The sequence below is a fragment of the Oncorhynchus nerka genome, linkage group LG27 (genome assembly GCF_034236695.1).
Source record: "Oncorhynchus nerka isolate Pitt River linkage group LG27, Oner_Uvic_2.0, whole genome shotgun sequence".
In the NCBI taxonomy this organism is placed as follows: domain Eukaryota; kingdom Metazoa; phylum Chordata; class Actinopteri; order Salmoniformes; family Salmonidae; genus Oncorhynchus; species Oncorhynchus nerka.
Genome location: NC_088422.1, coordinates 85,750,467 through 85,771,791, shown reverse-complemented (window position 1 = coordinate 85,771,791; position 21,325 = coordinate 85,750,467). Strand labels below are relative to the sequence as shown.

General features: G+C 44.8%; 1 protein-coding gene across 1 annotated transcript in view; it reads right to left on the bottom strand.

Annotated features, from left to right (window-relative positions):
* Positions 1-21,325, bottom strand: part of adamtsl5 (ADAMTS like 5) — a 69,215-nt gene that overhangs the window by 32,237 nt on the left and 15,653 nt on the right. Inside the window, exon 2 of the mRNA XM_065012178.1 lies at positions 5,357-5,432. Within this exon, the coding sequence (XP_064868250.1) occupies positions 5,357-5,432 (76 nt within the window). The remainder of the gene's footprint in view (positions 1-5,356; positions 5,433-21,325) is intronic.

Genomic DNA, 21,325 nt, shown 5'->3' with positions numbered 1-21,325 from the left:
TCTTGGACATGCTAGTCTGTCGCAGGGCCTGACCCCCAAACTATCTCCCTACTGCTGTGTGCCAAGCAGAGAGCCCCTATTTCGACCAGGAAACAAACCCACAACCTTACAATCTCAATCTCTTCTTGGACTCCTGAGTGGTGCAGCGGTCTAAGGCACTGCATCTCAGTGCAATAGTCCCTGGTTTCGAATCCAGGCTGTCACATCTGTCCGTGATTGGGAGTCCCATAGGGCGGCACACAATTGGCCCAGCGCCGTCTGGGTTTGGCTGGGGTAGGCCGTCATTGTAAATAAGAATTTGTTCTTAACTGACTTGCCAAGTTAAATATAAAATAAATGAATAATGGCAGATAGTCTTATCTATGTAATCTTATTCATTGGGATTCAAAAAAGGAATTTCCACATTTCTATTCACACCTTTATGAAGACTAAATCATATTATTGGTAACTATGGTAGTTATCAAGGTAGATTGTTGTTTTTCAACAATTAATTATAATTTTGATGCATCTGAATGACTCGGGTAAGACTCTGGTAAGAGTTAAGGTAAGAGAATAAAGACTTCCACAAAGTTGAATTGTTGTTTGTGTAACATAGTGGATGGATAAAGCACAGGGGAGCAGCATGATACAGTGTGTTGGCCTTTCTTTATACATCGTGCATTATTGCCCAGCACCTGTGTAGCAACGCGCCGCAGGTTCATGGTCTCGTGATGAGGTGGCCCTGCCTGCGACTTCAAAATCAATGTCAAGTTTCTAACATTGTACTCCCTGTTCACCCATGAGTGTGTGGCCAGGCAGGTCTCCAACTCAATCATCAAGTTTGCTGACGACACAACAGTAGTAGGCCTGATTACCAACAATGACGAGAGCCAACAGGGAGGAGGTGAGAGACCTGGTGGAGTGGTGCCAGGAAAACAACCTCTCCCTCAACGTCAACAAAATGAAGGAGCTGATCGTAGACTACAGGAGACAGCAGAGAGCACACCCCCATCCACATCGACGGAGAGGGTCAAATGTTTCATGTTCCTCGGCGTGCACATCACTGGTGACCTGAAATGGTCCCTTTACACAGACAGACAGTGTGGTGAAGAAGGCCCAGGACCCCAGCCCCCCGAGACATGGCCTGTTCATCCCGCTACCGTCTAGAAGGAGGAGACAGTACAGGTGCATCAAGAGACTGGGACCATCAAATCTGGGATCGAGAGGCACAGTCACTACTAGCCGGCCTCAGCCCAATACCCTGCCCTGAACCTAAGACACAGTCACTACTAGCCGGCCTCAGCCCAATACCCTGCCCTGAACCTAAGACACAGTCACTACTAGCCGGCCTCAGCCCAATACCCTGCCCTGAACCTAAGACACAGTCACTACTAGCCGGCCTCAGCCCAATACCCTGCCCTGAACCTAAGACACAGTCACTACTAGCCGGCCTCAGCCCAATACCCTGCCCTGAACCTAAGACACAGTCACTACTAGCCGGCCTCAGCCCAATACCCTGCCCTGAACCTAAGACACAGTCACTACTAGCCGGCCTCAGCCCAATACCCTGCCCTGAACCTAAGACACAGTCACTACTAGCCGGCCTCAGCCCAATACCCTGCCCTGAACCTAAGACACAGTCACTACTAGCCGGCCTCAGCCCAATACCCTGCCCTGAACCTAAGACACAGTCACTACTAGCCGGCCTCAGCCCAATACCCTGCCCTGAACCTAAGACACAGTCACTACTAGCCGGCCTCAGCCCAATACCCTGCCCTGAACCTAAGACACAGTCACTACTAGCCGGCCTCAGCCCAATACCCTGCCCTGAACCTAAGACACGGTCACTAGCCGGCTACAACCCGGGTTATCTACCCCACACGTTAGAGATCACTGCCCTATGTGCATAGAGTCATTGAACACTGGTCACTTGAATAATGTTTACATACTGTTTTACCTAATTAACATGTATATAGTGTATTCTAGTCATGGCTCATCCTATATAACTACTGCTATACACACCTTTCTATTCCCATACTGTCCATATTGTCTACACACATCATTCACATCTTACAGGGGCTTCAGAAAGTATTCATACCCCTTGATTTTTACACATTTTCTTGTGTTAAAAAGTGGGATTAAATGTATTTAGTAATCCTTTTTTTCTTAAATGATCTAAACAAAATACTCTATAATCTTGATTTCCTGTTGTGTTTTTAATTTATTTGTTATACCTTGTTTATTATTTGTGTACTTGTTTGACATGATACTGCATTGTTAGGAGCTAGTAAGCATTTCGCTGCAACCTCTATAAAATATGCAACCAATACACTTTGATTTGAGACTTTGGTCTCTACCGTGGGTGAGCCGGGTTCAGATCCCGCCCATGACATGATTTCATCTTAGTTGACTTGCCTACTTTAGTCGGACAAACACCTGTAAAGTGCTCCATTTGATCACTCCCCTTTTCACTATAACCCAGTCAGAGGAATGACATGGATGATTGGCTGAGGGTTAACGGACATGGCTGGGCAATGGTTGACTGTCTCAGCCACCGGAGGGTTTTTGTGTGTGTGTGAGTGAGATAATATAGAAATCAAAGTGCTGAGGGTTTTTGTGAGTGAGTGAGAGAGAGAGAGAGAGAGAGAGAGAGAGAGAGAGAGAGAGAGAGAGAGAGAGAGAGAGAGAGAAAGTCCAGGACCAACAGATGGTGTTAACAAGGCTGTAAATTCAACCTCAAGTTCAGTTTTGCTGCCAGATTTTAAACTGGTCTGTCTGTGCGTCAATGTTCTGAGGGAAACTAGAGAGGAAGGCATCAGCCACATTTTAAACCGGTCTGTCTGTGTGTCAATGTTCTGAGGGAAACTAGAGAGGAAGGCTTCAGCCATATTTTAAACTGGTCTGTCTGTGTGTCAATGTTCTGAGGGAAACTAGAGAGGAAGGCATCAGCCACATTTTAAATTGGTCTGTCTGTGTGTCAATGTTCTGAGGGAAACTAGAGAGGAAGGCATCAGCCACATTTTAAACCGGTCTGTCTGTGTGTCAATGTTCTGAGGGAAACTAGAGAGGAAGGCATCAGCCACATTTTAAACCGGTCTGTCTGTGTGTCAATGTTCTGAGGGAAACTAGAGAGGAAGGCATCAGACACATTTTAAATTGGTCTGTCTGTGTGTCAATGTTCTGAGGGAAACTAGAGAGGAAGGCATCAGCCACATTTTAAACTGGTCTGTCTGTGTGTCAATGTTCTGAGGGAAACTAGAGAGGAAGGCATCAGCCACATTTTAAACCGGTCTGTCTGTGTGTCAATGTTCTGAGGGAAACTAGAGAGGAAGGCATCAGCCACATTTTAAATTGGTCTGTCTGTGTGTCAATGTTCTGAGGGAAACTAGAGAGGAAGGCATCAGCCACATTTTAAACCGGTCTGTCTGTGTGTCAATGTTCTGAGGGAAACTAGAGAGGAAGGCATCAGCCACATTTTAAACCGGTCTGTCTGTGTGTCAATGTTCTGAGGGAAACTAGAGAGGAAGGCATCAGCCACATTTTAAACCGGTCTGTCTGTGTGTCAATGTTCTGAGGGAAACTAGAGGAAGGCATTTGGCTTTGACGTCTCTGACGGAGGGACAGAATGGAAGGACTGGATGGAATTCCAAGAGAAAGTCATGTTAATAAAAACACAGCTTTGTTTAAGGGGGGTGGGGTGGGGGGTGGACAGAGGACTATTTGGGATGTCAGGAGGAGGTGTGTGTGGGGGAGTGTGAGGGGTGTGTGTACGTGTGTCAGGAAAGCCTCCTTACCCTCAGGCTCTCCCTGACAACCAGACAAACAGTGATGAAAGATGGCCGCTCCGCTTGAAGGAGAAGCAAAGGGTAACGCAGCAATTAGAGAGTGCCCAGATGGGAGATAGATGGAGGGCAACTACCAGCCCTATAGGAACATGCCGCCATCCCCGCCTCCATTAGCAGGCTAAACGCTACACAAACATTCCAATCAGCTCCTTTCTTCCAGAACCTCAGAACCTCAATCGCCGTGCCAGCTGGACCCCTCATCACATCTGATACTAGTTGGAGCACTTTGATTTCTATATTATCTAAATGACCTGGATTTTCCTCAGGGAAACACTGGAGAACAGGGATTTGTGTCCCAAATGGCACCCTATTCCTTATATAGGCCACTACTTTTGACCAGGGCCCATAGGGTTAGGGTTAATAGTGCACTTATATAGGGAATAGGATGCCATTTGGTACACAAACTTTCTTTGCACAGATTAGAGCATCAGACTAATCAGGCCCTGTTCTCAGACCTGTTTCTGCTGTCTTGCCAACTCCTATGGTCATTGTCAAGCCAATAGGAGTTGGCAAGAATGCACAAACAGATCTGGGAGCAGTCTACTGAATGAGGTCTGTGAGTTTATAAAGCGTCCAGCCAGGATGGGTTCAATTCCATTTCACGTCAGCCATTTCAGGGGGATGATTGGAAATGTCCCATTAATGTAGCATTGTTTCATAAGTTGACTCAAAACCGTGGGCATCCCACAGTAGGTGTTGAGGTGAATCCAAACATTCTTGTCTGAGGTTTCCAAAAGCTTTCCTAGCGAAAGTGTTAATTTTCATTATTTAGTAGTGTTATCTTGACAACATGAAATCACACGCTCGCAGAACAGTTAAGTGCTTAATTTGACTAATTCTGTTCGTTCACACATATACTGTATAATTGTTACTCTCTCGCGGCTGTGCAGCAGGGCTGTGGAGAGAAATAAGAAACGTCTTTAGCGATGTGAAACCCAGCCCTCAGCAGGCGCTGTGGACATGTCTATCAGTGTTAACCTCTTACAGCCCCCCTACTTTGTGCAATTTCCACCTGAAGACATGCCCAAATCTAACAGCCTGTAGCTCAGGCACAGAACCAAGGATATGCATATTCTTGGTACCATTTGAAAGAAAACACTCTGAAGTTTGTGTACATGTGAATTGAATGTAGGAGAATATAACACAATAGATCTGGTTTAGATAAAACAATGAAGAAAACCATACGTTTTATATTTTTGTATCACCATCGTTAAAAGGAACAAGATATAACAAACATTCAGATAGAATGATGGGGACAATTTCAGTGAAACATATGAGGGCAACAGTACTTTCAAAATGAGTGTGCTACATGACATTTATCATGAAGTCACCCAGGTGTCCCACACAAGTAGCCCAAATGTACCCAAGTGGACAAATTGGTGAATGTATACATTTTGAAACAAATAACTATATACAAAATGGTATTCTAACACCCCCCAAAGAATTGAGAAAAAAAAGAAAATATTTTTTAAATATTTTTTTTATATTGATTAATGAGGTGAGGTGGAGAAGGGAGTGAAGAACTAACTTACGCTGGGCTGGGAGGACAGGTAGACGGCAGAGACCAGCAGGCAGATGAAGGTCAGAGCCTGGCAGAGAGACAACCTCCTGGAGACAGACAATAAACAACCTCAGTCAGTTACACACCCAGCTTTTCTCCATACCAATCACACCCTCACATCGATAAACAACCCCGATTAAATCAGAGAGAGAGAGAGAGAGAGAGAGAGAGAGAGAGAGAGAGAGAGAGAGAGAGAGGGAGGTGAGAGAGAGGTGAGAGAGAGGGAAAGCGAAAGACAAAGAGAGAGAGTGGGGAGGGAGAGAGAGAAGAGAGACTTTTGATGGTCTTTATTGACAAATCCTCACTTACAGAAGTTTTAAAAAACAGAGACATCCTCACAGTAGTTAAACACACAGAGACAAAGACAGACACAGAAAGAGACATCCTCACAGTAGTTAAACACACAGAGACAAAGACAGACACAGAAAGAGACATCCTCACAGTAGTTAAACACACAGAGACAGAGAGACAGAGACAAAGACAGACACAGAAAGAGACATCCTCACTGAGTTCAAGACAGAGACACGGAGAGAAAGGCAGAGATACAGAGACAGAAGGACAAAGAAATCAGGTAAATTATTAAATTCAAGCTATATGTTGTAATATCTAAGCAAGAGAGAGAGAGAGAGAGAGAGAGAGAGAGAGAGAGAGAAGCGAGAGAGAGAAACCCATCGGGAGACAATGAGAGACCCATCGAGAGAGAGAGAGAGACAGTCAGACGGCTGAGACCAGCAGGCAGATGAAGGTCAGAGTCTGTGGCGACCTAAATGCCAGAATCGAACAAGAACCTGGCACCCTCAGCGGAACAGACACCTGCCTAGAAGTGACAGCATTCCCTCCCCCATATGCCCCTATGACAACATAACCAATAAAAACTGGTCACAACTCCTGCAGATCTGTCACACGCTGGGACTCCTATGGTTGTTACACCTACAGCTCATCTCTTGGCAGTAGTACTGTAGACTACTTTATCACTGACCTCAACCCAGAGTCTCTCAGAGCGTTCATCCCATTGACACCCCTATCAGATCATAGCAAATGAACAGAGCAATACTCAATCATGAGGCATCAAAGCCAAAGGAACTCAGTAATATTAAGAAATGCTATAGATGGAAGGAATGTAGTGTGGACACCTACCAAAAAACAATTAGGCAACAACAAATTCAATACCTTCTAGGCAACTTCCTGGACAAAACGTTCCACTGTTATAGTGAAGGTGTAAATGTGTCAGTAGAAAATGTTAACAGTATATTTGACCTCTCAGCTTCCCTATCTAATAAAAAAAAAATCAAAACAGAAAACTGAAGAAAATGAACAACAATGACAAATGGTTTGATGAAGAATGTAAAAACCTAAGAAAGAAATTGAGAAATCTGTCCAACCAAAAACATAGAGACCCAGAAAACCTGAGTCTACGCCTTCACTATGGTGAATCACTAAAACAATACAGAAATACACTACGGAAAAAGAAGGAGCAGCAGGTCAGAAATCAGCTCAATGTAATTGAAGAATCCATAGACTAACCACTTCTGTGAAAATTAGAAAACACTAAACAACACAAATAATTATCTATCCAAATGGAGATGTATGGGTAAACCACTTCTCCATTCTTTTTGGCTCTATAACAAAGAGCAAAAACATATACATGATCAAATAGAAATCATAGAATTAACTATTAAAGACTACCAGAACCCACTGGATTCTCCAATTACCTTGAATGAGCTACAGGACAAAATAAAAACCCTCCAACCCAAAAAGGCATGTGGTGTTGATGGTATCCTCGATGAAATGATCAAATATACAGACAACAAATTTCAATTGGTTATACTTAAATTGTTAACATCATCCTTAGCTCTGGAATCTTTCCCAATATTCGGAACCAAGGACTGATAACCCCAATCCACAAAAGTGGAGACAAATTTGACCCCAATAACTACCGTGGGACATGCGTCAACAGCAACCTTGGGAAAATCCTCTGCATTATCATTAACAGCAGACTCGTACATTTCCTCAGTGAAAACAATGTACTGAGCAAATGTCAAATTGGCTTTTTACCAAATTAACAAATGACAGACCACGTATTCACGCTGCACATCCTAATTGACAAACAAACAAACCAAAACAAAGGTTAAAGTCTCAGGCTTTGTTGATTTCAAAAAAGACTTCGACTCAATTTGGCATGAAGGTCTGCTATACAAATTGATGGAGGCACATGGTGATTGGGAAGAAAACATACAACATTGTAAAATCCATGTACACAAACAACAAGTGCGAGGTTAAAATAGGCAAAAAACACATATCTTCCCACAGGGCCGTGGGGCGAGACAGGAATGCAGCTCAAGCCCCACCCTCTTCAACATTTTTATCAACGAATTGGCGAGTGCACTAGAATAAAAGTCTGCAGTACCCTGCCTCACCCTACTAGTCAAATGTCTGTTTGCTGATGATCTGGTGCTTCTGTCACCAGCCAAGAAGGGCCTGCAGCAGCACCTAGATCTTCTGCACAGATTCTGACAGACCAGGGCCCTGACAGTAAATCTCTAAGACCAAAATAATGGTGTTCCAAAAAATGTCCAGTCGCCAGGACCACAAATACAAATTACATCTAGACACCGTTGCCCTAGAGCACACAAACTATACATACCTTGGCCTAAACATCAGCACCACAGGTAACTTTCACAAAGCTCTGAACAATCTGAGAGACATGGCAAGAAGGGCATTCTATTCCATCAAAAGGAACATAAAATTTGACATACCAATTAGGATCTGGCTAAAAATATTTAAAATATCAGTTATAGAACCCATTACCCTTTATAGTTGTGAGGTCTGGGGTCCGCTCACCAACCAATAATTCACAAAATGGGACACACACCAAATTGAGACAACGTAAAACTTAAAACATCAAATAATTAATGCAGAGCAGAATTAGGCCGATACCCGCTAATTATAAAAATCCAGAAAAAATACATTAAATTCTACAACCACCTAAAAGGAAGCGATTCCCAAACCTTCCATAACAAAGCCATCACCTACAGAGAGATGACCAATTCAGGCCTCGCTTAACACAGGAGCCCCGGCTCTAGGGGTCACTGATAACAACAAACAAGCTTCCATGCCACTGGGGTCCCTGGGGGCAGGGCAGGAGCCAAAGTCAAGAACGCACCCATACAACCAGCCTCCATCATCATTAACTCTCTCTCCCACAGCAGCACCAGGGTCCAGCCATCATCATTTACGCTCTCTCCCACAGCACCACCAGGGTCCAGCCACCTCCCACCATCATCATTAACTCTCTCTCCCACAGCACCACCAGGGTCCAGCCACCTCCCACCATCATCATTAACTCTCTCTCCCACAGCACCACCAGGGTCCAGCCACCTCCCACCATCATCATCATTAACTCTCTCTCTCCCACAGCACCACCAGGGTTCAGCCACCTCACACCATCATCATCATCATTAACTCTCTCTCTCCCACAGCAGCACCAGGGTCCAGCCATCATCATTTACGCTCTCTCCCACAGCACCACCAGGGTTCAGCCACCTCACACCATCATCATCATCATTAACTCTCTCTCTCCCACAGCAGCACCAGGGTCCAGCCATCATCATTTACGCTCTCTCCCACAGCACCACCAGGGTCCAGCCACCTCCCACCATCATCATTAACTCTCTCTCCCACAGCACCACCAGGGTTCAGCCACCTCACACCATCATCATCATCATTAACTCTCTCTCTCCCACAGCAGCACCAGGGTTCAGCCACCTTCCACCATCATCATTAACTCTCTCTCCCACAGCACCACCAGGGTCCAGCCACCATCACCATCATTAACTCTCTCTCCCACAGCACCACCAGGGTCCAGCCACCTCCCACCATCATCATTAACTCTCTCTCCCACAGCAGCACCAGGGTTCAGCCACCTCTCACCATCATTAACTCTCTCTCCCACAGCACCACCAGGGTCCAGCCACCTCCCACCATCATCATTAACTCTCTCCCCCACAACACCACCAGGGTCCAGCCCACTCCCACCATCATCATTAACTCTCTCTTCCACAGCACCACCAGGGTCCAGCCACCTCCCACCATCATCATTAACTGTCTCTCCCACAGCACCACCAGGGTCCAGCCACATCCCATCATCATCATTAACTCTCTCTCTACCACAGCACCACCAGGGTCCAGCCACCTCCCACCATCATCATCATTAACTCCCTCTCCCACAGCACCACTAGGGTTCAGCCACCTCTCACCATCATTAACTCTCTCTCCCACAGCACCACCAGGGTCCAGCCACCTTCCACCATCATCATCATTAACTCTCTCTCTCCCACAGCACCACCAGGGTCCAGCCACCTTCCACCATCATCATCATTAACTCTCTTTCTCCCACAGCATCACCAGGGTCCAGCCACCTCCCACCATCATCACCATCATTAACTCTCCCACAGCACCACCAGGGTCCAGCCACCTCCCACCATCATCACCATCATTAACTCTCCCACAGCACCACCAGGGTCCAGCCACCTTCCACCATCATCATCATTAACTCTCTATCTCCCACAGCACCACCAGGGTCCAGCCACCTCCCGCCATCATCACCATTAACTCTCTCTCTCCCACAGCACCACCAGGGTCCAGCCACCTTCCACCATCATCATCATTAACTCTCTCTCTCCCACAGCACCACCAGGGTCCAGCCACCTTCCACCATCATCACCATTAACTCTCTCTCTACCACAGCACCACCAGGGTCCAGCCACCTCCCACCATCATCATCATTAACTCCCTCTCCCACAGCACCACTAGGGTTCAGCCACCTCTCACCATCATTAACTCTCTCTCCCACAGCACCACCAGGGTCCAGCCACCTTCCACCATCATCATCATTAACTCTCTCTCTCCCACAGCACCACCAGGGTCCAGCCACCTTCCACCATCATCATCATTAACTCTCTCTCTCCCACAGCACCACCAGGGTCCAGCCACCATCATCATCATTAACTCTCTCTCTCCCACAGCACCACCAGGGTCCAGCCACCTTCCACCATCATCATCATTAACGCTCTCTCTCCCACAGCACCACCAGGGTCCAGCCACCATCATCATCATTAACTCTCTCTCTCCCACAGCACCACCAGGGTCCAGCCACCTTCCACCATCATCATCATTAACTCTCTCTCTCCCACAGCACCACCAGGGTCCAGCCACCTTCCACCATCATCATCATTAACTCTCTCTCTCCCACAGCACCACCAGGGTCCAGCCACCTTCCACCATCATCATCATTAACTCTCTCCCACAGCACCACCAGGGTCCAGCCACCACCCACGACTGTAACACACAACTATTCTCAAATGTAAGAACTGAGTGTATTTGTACGTGTGTGTACCCATGCCGATGTGGTGGATATGTTTTCCCAATGCCCTAGAAACGCTAATTCAGTCAAAATAAACAACGTGTATGTGTGTGTGCCAGTGTATGTGTGTGTGTATGTGCTACGTGTATGTGTGTGTGTATGTGCTACGTGTATGTGTGTGTGCCAGTGTATGTGTGTGTGTATGTGCTACGTGTATGTGTGTGTGCCAACTACCTACCTTATTTAACCTTATAATTATACATGTAGGTCAATTAAGAACAAATTGGTATTTCCAATGAAGACGTGTCTGCAGTGGCAGAGATGGAAGCAGTACAGGGCCTTAGGTTCCATAGCCTTTTTTAGATACTATTCAGCCTATTACAGCTTATTAAACACATGATACTGCTGATAAAGGACCTTGTCTGTCAAAACGTTCCTCCCATAATCAATAGAATGGAGCCAAACATATTGCAAACATGTGTTTGGTACCCCTCTATTCCTGCCATTACAATGAGCCCATCCTCCTAAAGCTCCTCCCACCAGCCTCCTCTGCTGTACAGTTCCCTTCGTTCTTTAGTCCTGTTAATTTATTTGAATGACTGCCGTGCTCCATCTGGATGTGTGGAGATACACATTGAAAAGAGAGTATGACTGTTAGCACAACTGTATGTCTTGAGCAGCCACTGCCAGCCAGTCTACACCCTGTCTGTCCTTATTAACCCGTCTGCATTCACCTCAAAGCTCCGACGATAACCCGAGACCACACACACACACTTCATTTGAGTCGTTACACCCACATGCACACTGGTCATGCGCACACAAACAAGCACATACACAGGATATCTGTACTTCATCCTCGCCCTGGCTGACACACAGTCACTCTGACTCATCAAAGGATTTAGTGTGTTTTCTCAGAAATGCCTCCTCAGAAATGGTTGGAAACCCCCCCTCTATAAAGGCTTCCTGGTACCGATTTGTTTAGTGCTAACTAACTACGTTAGTCCATCTGTAAGGAGAGTTGCACAAGTCAAGTGGGTCTGATTTGTCATTTGAGAAACAGCACATGAGTACGTCCCTTCCTAAATATGGCTCTGGTAAGAAATGGTGCACTATGGGCCCAATAAATAGAATAGGGTCCCATTTGAGGCGACACTCATACCATTTGTCCAAGTCTCAGTATTAGAGATCACTAGGGTACGTTAATGTTAGATCTCGAGCACCAAAACAAGCTTATCCAGGCCCACCCACTCAGATTGAGCAAAAAATGAATATTTGTATTTATTAATTTTAAAAACAAAATTATGCCCTTTAATTTCCAGTGTTCCAAACAGGACATTATTTGTCTTTTTATCTAAACATGCAAACACCATCAGATAGAATTGACAGCAAACAGTGCACTGGGTTAGTCAGATTTGATGAAATATAACAGAACTCATGACCTGGGGTGACATTCATTCTCACAAGACGGGTTGCCAAAAATAACTAACTGAAAGCAACACCCCCAATAAACCACGAATATGACTGCATTGAGGCATACAGTGCATTCGGAAAGTATTCAGACCCTTGAACTTTTTCCACATTTCCCAGACCCTTGAACTTTTTCCACATTTCCCAGACCCTTGAACTTTTTCCACATTCCACAGCCTTATTCTAAAATTGATTAAAAAAAAAATTCCCCCTCAATCTACACACAATAGCCCATAATGACGAAGCAAAAACTGTTTTAAAAAGTTTTGCTAATAAAAAATAAAAAATCTATTTAAACTTAAATATCACATTTACATTAATATTCAGACACTTTACTCAGTACTTTCTTGAAGCACCTTTGGCGGTTATTACAGACTCGAGTCTTCTTGGATATGATGTTCCCATTCTTCTCTGCAGATCCTCTCAAGCTCTGTTAGGTTGGATGGGGAGCGTCGTTGCAGAGCAATTTTCAGGTCTCTCCAGAGATGTTCAATTGGGTTCAAGTCCGGGCTCTGGCTGGACCACTCAAGAGCATTCAGAGACTTGTCCTGAAGTCATTCCTGCATTGTCTTGGCTGTGTGCTTAGGGTCAATGTCCCACAGCATGATGCTGCCACCACCATGTTTCACCATAGGGATGGTGCCAGGTTTCCGCCAGACGTGACGCTTGGCATTCAGGCCAAGGAGTTCAATTTGGTTTGGAGACTGGAGAATTTTGTTTCTCATGGTCTGAGAGAGTCTTTAGGTGCCTTTTGCTAAACTCCAAGCAGACTGTCATGTGCCTTTTACTGAGGAGTGGCTTCCATCTGGCCACTCTACCATAAAGGCCTGATTTGGTGGAGTGCTGCAGAGATGGTTGTTCTTCTGGAAAGTTCTCCCATCTCCAGAGAGGAACTCTGGAGCTCTGTCAGAGTGACCATCGGGTTCTAAGTCACCTCCCTGACCAAGGCCCTTCTACCACGATTGCTCAGTTTGGCCAGCTCTAGGAAGAGTCTTGGTGGTTCCAAACTTCTTCCATTTAAGAATGATGGAGGCCACTGTGTTCTTGGGGACCTTCAATGCAGCTGACATTTTTTGGTACCCTTCCCCAAATCTGTGCCTCAACACAATCCTGTCTAGGAGCTCTAGGGACAATTCCTTCGACCTTATGGCTTGGTTTTTGCTCTGACATGCACTGTCAAATGTGGGATCTTATATAGACTGGTGTGTATCTTTCCAAATCATGTCCAATTTACCACAGGTGGACTTCAATCAAGTTGAAGAAACAACTCAAAGATGATCAATGGAAACAGGATGTACCTGAGCTCAATTTCGAGTCTCATAGCAAAGGGTCTGAATACTTATGTAAATAAGGCTTTTTTTATATACATTTGAGAACATTTCTAAAAACCCGTTTATGGGATGTTGTGTGTAGATTGATGAGGCAAATAATAATTTCCTCCATTTTAGAACAAGGCTGAAAGGTAACAAAATGTGGAAAAAGTCAAGGAGTCTGAATACTTTCCGAATGCACTGTATGTCACTGTGCTTTTATGGCTACAGTATATGCATCATACCAGTGCCTAATTTGTTTATTTGGCAAACAAGACAGCTCATAATCCACATACATTTCTGCAAGCCCACCTACCAATGAATTTCTGGCTATGCCAATGCACCGGACTAGGAACCCTGTTTTTTCCTGGGTCTCCCTTAAGTGTATTTGGTTCTTCCCATGTAATGATATGTAATTTAGCAGACACTTTTAATCAAAAGCAACTAAAAGTAGTGCATTGATACATTTTGTATGGGTAGAAAGAACACAGCGGGAATCAAACCCACAATCCTGGCATTGCAAGTGCCATGCTCTACCAACTGAGCCACACACACGTCCCTTTCCCTTTACGCGTTCTGTTTATTCTCCCCGTCTTCTCCAGCGCCCTCTTTCTTATCTGTAACAAGTTTGTAAACACACATCTAGGCCAAAAGCTCTGTTTGGCAGAGTTCCAGGTCAGTAGTCGCCCTGTCCAATTAAACGATACACATCTTCCTCACATTCCACTGAGCAGCCCTTCTACTAGGGAAGTCTGGGGGAATCTGGGGGAAGCTGGCACTGGGCTGGAGCTAAGGAAGCCTGGGAAATCTGGCACTGGGCTAAAGCTAGGGAAGTCTGGGGAATCTGGGAAAGCTGGCACTGGGCTGGAGCTAAGGAAGCCTGGGAAATCTGGCACTGGGCTAAAGCTAGGGAAGTCTGGGGAATCTGGGAAAGCTGGCACTGGGCTGGAGCTAGGGTAGTCTGGGGAATGCTGGCGCTGGGTTGGAGCTAGAGAATTCTGGGGAATCTTTGGGAGTCTGGTGCTGGGCTGGAGCTAGGGACGTCTGGGGGAAGCTGGCACTTGGCTGGAACTAGAGAAGTCTGGGGGAATCTGTCGCTGGGCTGGAGCTAAGAAAGTCTGGAGGAATCTGGCACTGGGCTGGAGCTAGGGTAGTCTGGGGAAAGCTGGCCCTGGGTTGGAGCTAGGGAATTCTGGGGAATCTTTGGGAGTCTGGTGCTGGGCTGGAGCTAGGGACGTCTGGGGGAAGCTGGCACTTGGCTGGAACTAGAGAAGTCTGGGGAAGTCTGGGTTTGCTGGTGCTGGCCTGGAGCTAGTGCAGCCTGGGGAAGCTGGTGCTGGCCTGGAGCTAAGGAAGGCTGAGGGAACATGGGATGGAGTTGGGGGAATCTGGGCTTGGGGACACTGAGTTGGTACAATGTTGGGAAAGGCTGGGGAAGGCTGGGAAATGTGGGGGAATCTGGGTTGAGACTTAGGGAGGTTGCAGGATGCTGGGCTGGGGATAGGATAGACCGGGGGAAGACTTGGGGAGTTAGGGCTGGTGAAGGTTGGGGGAAAACTAGACTAGGGCTAAGGAAAAACTAGGCTAGGGCTAGGCGAGGCTGGGGATAGCTGGGCTGGGACTAGGGGAAGGAGAGACTGAGGTTAGCTGGGCTGGCGCTAGGAGAGACTGGGGGTAACTGGGCTGGAGCTAGGAGAGACTGGGGGTAACTGGGCTGGAGCTAGGAGAGACTGGGGGTAACTGGGCTGGAGCTAGGAGAGACTGGGGGTAACTGGGCTGGAGCTAGGAGAGACTGGGTCTAGGAGAGACTGGGGGTAGCTGGGCTGGGGCTAGGGCAGACTGGGTCTAGGAGAGACTGGGGTTAGCTGGGTTGGGGATATAGGAAAAAGAAGCAAAAACCAAACTTATGGAGGGGAAGTGTAGCAGTAGGCCGGATACAAGATCGAATGTACCGCAAATCATTCAGAATATATTGAGCCGTACCCAAAACTACATGCCTCCTCCATTTTCCCCAGGTCGCAGGGAGCCTGTCTGACCACTGTTTGCCCCCTAATCACAGAGGCCCTACTGGAGGTCAACAACAGCTCCTCCTGCGTCTCATTAAGCCAATGGTAGCACATTAGAGCAGGGCTCAGGGGAAGGCAGGGGGAAATGGCTTTAATCATTACGAGACAAGTTGTTTATTTTGACTGAATTAGCCTTTCTATGGCATTGGGAAAACATACCCATTACCCATCCCCATGGGTGTACACACACACACACACACACAAAGTCAGTGCCAAAGACAGTGTGAGAAAGCAGTTGGTGCTGCCTTCCTGGTGATGGGTATTCCACACAATCTCCATTAAACCTGTGACTCATATGAAACCATTGCCAAGAATCCAACTATTCAGGCTGCATCTTCTATGTGTCTCTTTTCATGAAATAGATATTGGCATTATTCAGTTTAATACACTAAATGGCCAATAAATGTTGTTTTTAACCAAGGTTATTTATTTGCTATAGGACAGTGGTACTTTATGATGTTAGCGATCCATGAATACTGGAGGTGATGCGGAAGCAGAGGATCACTGCGTCTGTAGTGTTAGTGTGCAGGCATTTGGGTTTATTTAAGCAGAACTTTTCACCAAGTATCTACATATAATGGATGTAACCCGTCACAACATTACCATTCTTCTTATATATGTATATATTTTTAAAGGTATTTTTCAGATTTGACTGAAGAGAGAGAGGGAGGATGACAGTAGGTTGTATGAAAGGGCAGTAGGCCGGTATCCAACCCATCCTGACACCGTAGATCTGTGAGGCTGTGGCATTGCCACTAGTCCAGCCAGACCACCATTGCCATTATTTAAATACATTTGCTAATATCACACACAGGCTGAAACAGTTCCACCCACCTGTCTGGCACGAGTACAAGAGAGAGAAGAGAGTTCAGAACCCTCATTAAAAAAGGACCAAAAAAAACATCATCCCCACCCACCACCCTACATTTCTCCCCATATTTTGGTTCAGCTGTAATATGGTTGACCTCACACACCCTTGTTTTAATTCACTCCAGAAAACACAGCTCTCGCTCTCTCGTCATTTTTATGCTGTTATCTCGGAGATTACTGCCATAACTGTGCACTGATTACTAGAGTGTATTGCAGGTTAGAATGTGCCCTTTGGCCCTCTAACGCAGTGGGCACCATGTCACAGGGACAAAGATGGCATGGTTGCTAGGGGGGCCACCTCACTCTGGCTCCCAGTGGTCCCTACTTTGTGTAAGATGGATTCCCACTAATAAACTAATAGACACCAAAGTCATAGACTGTTTTTTCTGCTACCACACGGCATGCGGTACCAGAGCAGCAAGTCTAGGACCAAAAGGCTCCTTAACAGCTTCTACCCCCAAGTCATAATATTACTGAACAATTAATCAAATGGCCACTGGACTATTTACATTGACCCCCCTATTCATTTTTACACTGCTGCTACTCACTGTTTATTATCTATGCAGTCACTTTACCCCTACCTACATGTACACATTACCTCAACTAACCTCAACTAACCTGTACCCCTGTATATAGCCTCGTTATTGTCACTTTACCCCTACCTACATGTACACATTACCTCAACTAACTTGTACCCCTGCACACTGACTTGGTACCGGTACCCCTGTATATAGCCTCGTTATTGTCACTTTACCCCTACCTACATGTACACATTACCTCAACTAACTTGTACCCCTGCACACTGACTTGGTACCGGTACCCCTGTATATAGCCTCGTTATTGTCACTTTACCCCTACCTACATGTACACATTACTTCAACTAACCTGTACCCCTGCACACTGACTTGGTACCGGTACCCCTGTATATAGCCTCGTTATTGTCACTTTACCCCTACCTACATGTACAAATGACCTCTAACCTTAACTCTTCTTGAACTGCACTGTTGGTTAAGGGCCTGTAAAGTGACCGTTTCACAGTAAGGTCCAGTAAATACCTGTTGTATTTGGCGCATGTGACAAATAAAGTTTGATTTGAAAGACTAAAAACACCAGGAAATCAACTCCAAGTGAATTTAATTTAGAAAGTATTCCCACGCATAATATAAAGACGCGTGATCGTATACAAATGTAAGCAAGGTTTGAAATGATTATGTTTTAGTCAAATATTATATCTGTTTGGGCAAATTATTTGCAATTCCTGTATGTTCCGACCATCGGCTGAAGAAGAAATAATAGTCAGGCAGCGGAATCTATACTTAACAAAAACATAAAACATAACATGCAACCATTTCAAAGATTTTACTGACTTACAGTTCATATGAGGAAATCAGTCAATTTAAATAAATTCATTAGGCCCTAATCTATGGATTTCACACAACTTGGCAGGGGATAGAGTTTTTTCCCCCACAAAAGATAATTATTACAGACAGAAATACTCCTCAGCACCATGGTTACACGTGTTCTGCAGTTGTGAAGCCGGTTGGAGGTATTGCCAAATTATCTAAAAATATGTTGGAGGCAGTTTATGGTAAAGAAATTAACATTAAATTCTCTGGCAACAGCTCTGGTGGACATTCCTGCAGTCAACATGCCAATTGCACACTCCCTCAAAACTTGAGACATCTGTGGCATTGTGTTGTGAGACAAAACATTTTAAAGTGGCCCCCCCAGCACAACGTACAATGTGTAATGATCATTCTGTTCAATCAGCTAACATTTTTAGGGAAATAAGCATTTTGTGCGTATGGAACATTTCTGGGATTTTTTATTTATTTCAATGCATGAAACATGGGACCAACACTTATACATGTTGCGTTTATAGTTCTGTTCAGTGTAGTTGATGATCCCTGGTGTAGGCCATCGTTTCCCAACACATCTTCAGGGACCCCAAGACTGGACATTTTGGTTCCAGCCCAGAACGAACACACCTGATTCAACTAATGAAGGCAAGGGCTTGGTGATTCAGTAGTTGAATCAGATGTGTTATTGCTGGTCTAGAACTAAAATGCGCAGGGCATGGGTTCCTAAACCAACGCATTTCTGTAAAACACTGGTCAGGCCTGGTGGTTCCTAAGGCCGGGATTTACATCTGAAACCTCCCTATAACACTTGACATTTAAAGGGAATTTCCAATTGAGCTGACATCTGCTGTGTTTACCTTGAATTTAATCTCTGCCAACACGTTAAAATTGTGCTTGTAGGCAACGTGGCAATCAAATAGAATCCTGGCCTAAACTGTTTTGTGCTATGACCCAACTATACTCTTGAATGTATGCAGCTGTGCCAGAGCTACCAAAAGGTTTCTATGGGAACGGGGTGCTTTTCTGGGTAAACATAACAATAAAACTGGGTAAAGAAAACAATCAAAATGACAGCTACACCCTATGACTGCTACAATGATATATTCAGTTAATTTTGCGTTAGCTTTTACATTTTTATTTATTTATTTTTACAAAAGAGCACCATGGAATTAACTGACTACGTCGGCGTCATCTGCAGCCTTTGAATGATCCACCAAGTGAACAAAAGACAGTGTCTCTAGCCAGTCCCCCTCCTCCATGACCCACAGGGACTTAGCAGTGACCCATTATTTGGTGAACACTGGTTTAAAAAGAGATTCTCTGGTACTTTTTGCATAGTTTTCAGCTAGTAGTTCTGAAAGTAGCACTCACGAGCCAAAAGTGGTCCCTGTCGCTCAAATGGCAATGGGCTAAAGCTCATTGGCTGGAACTTGAATTGCTAGGAGGCTGGCCCACGTGGGGGAAAATGTAAGGTAAATAGTGCAACAGCTTTTAGTAAACAGTCACTTTCAAACTAGGGGTTTCGCAGCTAATTGAGTTTAAGACAATTGTGCATGTATGAACACGTCGACACATCCAGCGCAGACCGGGAGGTTTAAAAATATACTTACTAGTGGCCAGTGTTCCAGAGCTTGCCTTTAAGGCCTGGTGGACGCATATAGACTAGGTACTTCAGTAAATAGAGTTGAATAGATAAAAAAAACATGACTTTTGAACCCTAAATCTGAACAGACTATTAATGGGCGGGAACAATGAGACACTCACGGTCAGGCAATGATCCTGGTCAGGGATTAGCCCAATCAATGAGGCAACAATTCATCATTGCATGAGTCATGACGCACTTAAAGGGTCGATCCATGAGTATACCTTAATCCAAAATGAATGACAAAAATGAGCACCATATAATGAATTTGTTTCAGTTGAGGCAGAAAACTGGATCAAATCAAATCAAATTGTATTTGTCACATACACATGGTTAGCAGATGTTAATGCGAGTGTAGCAAAATGCTTGCGCTTCTAGTTCCGACAATGCAGTAATAACCAACAAGTAATCTAGCTAACAATTCCAAAACTACTACCTTATAGACACAAGTGTAAGGGGATAAAGAATATGTACATAAAGATATATGAATGAGTGATGGTACAGAGTGGCATAGGCAAGATACAGTAGATGGTATTGAATGTAGTATATACATATGAGATGAGTATGTAAACACAGTGGCATAGTTAAAGTGGATCAACACAACTAATGGTGTGGGACAAGGCTTTTGACAAACTTTGACTTTGTGTAATGCCCCTTTAAGCAACATAACGAGTTTAAGACATTTACTTTGAAAAGCAGTGCTGACCAAATGCATTATGTTTAATGTGATGCTATTCTAAAGACAGAGGTTGCTGTTTAAACTAATCCCACACCTTAGTTGTGTCTTGGGGTCTCTGACCATTGCTCCTAGAACTCAAAGATACTCCTCTCTTCCTCTACTGCCTGACTGGCTGCACCATTGTTCTCCTTCTCAGGACAAACAGACGAAATCTCTTGACATTGTCATACCTCTTGGATTATGAGCTTATCTTTTCACATTTGACTGAGACAGACCGTCCGTCTGATCCAGTCTGGCTGGCCATCTACGGTCATGCTCTTCCTCAGCCAGCTCCAACATTTGGATCTACTGACATGGTGAATAACACCAGGGTCGTGTTCAGTAGGGAAAGCAACTGAACATTTTCTAAAATGTTTTGCAATGCCAAACGAAAATGTGCGTTTCTTTGTCAAGTTCAGGTAGCCCCTGCCTGTTTCGGTCTGTTTTCTTCCGTTTGGTGGCTAATGAACATGACCTGATCTCCTTTTAGGTCACTGCCAAACACATTAGAACACCATTTTTCCACCAACACTTCCTCCACTGAGAATTTAAAATACACCCATTTTTATACACTTGGTTTTCACTGTGGAATTAGTCTGGTCACATCAAATCCAATTTTATTGGTCACATGCACATGGTTAGCAGATGTTAATGCAAGTGTAGGGAAATGCTTGTGCTTCTAGTTCCAGTACAGTATATACATATGAGATGAGTAATGTAGGGTATGTAAACATTATATAAAGTGGCATTGTTTAAAGTGACTAGTGATACAATTATTACATCCATTTTATTATTATTAAAGTGGCTAGAGATTTTGGAGTGTCCCAGGTCTGCTTGTGCCGTATACAGTGGGGAGAACAAGTATTTGATACACTGCCGATATTGCAGGTTTTCCTACTTACAAAGCATGTAGAGGTCTGTAATGTTTTATCATAGGTACACTTCAACTGTGAGAGACGGAATCTAAAACAAAAATCCAGAAAATCACATGGTATGATTTATAAGTAATTAATTTGCATTTTATTGCATGACATAAGTATTTGATCACCTACCAACCAGTAAGAATTCCAGCTCTCACCGACCTGTTAGTTCTTCTTTAAGATGCCCTCCTGTTCTCCACTCATTACCTGTATTAACTGCACCT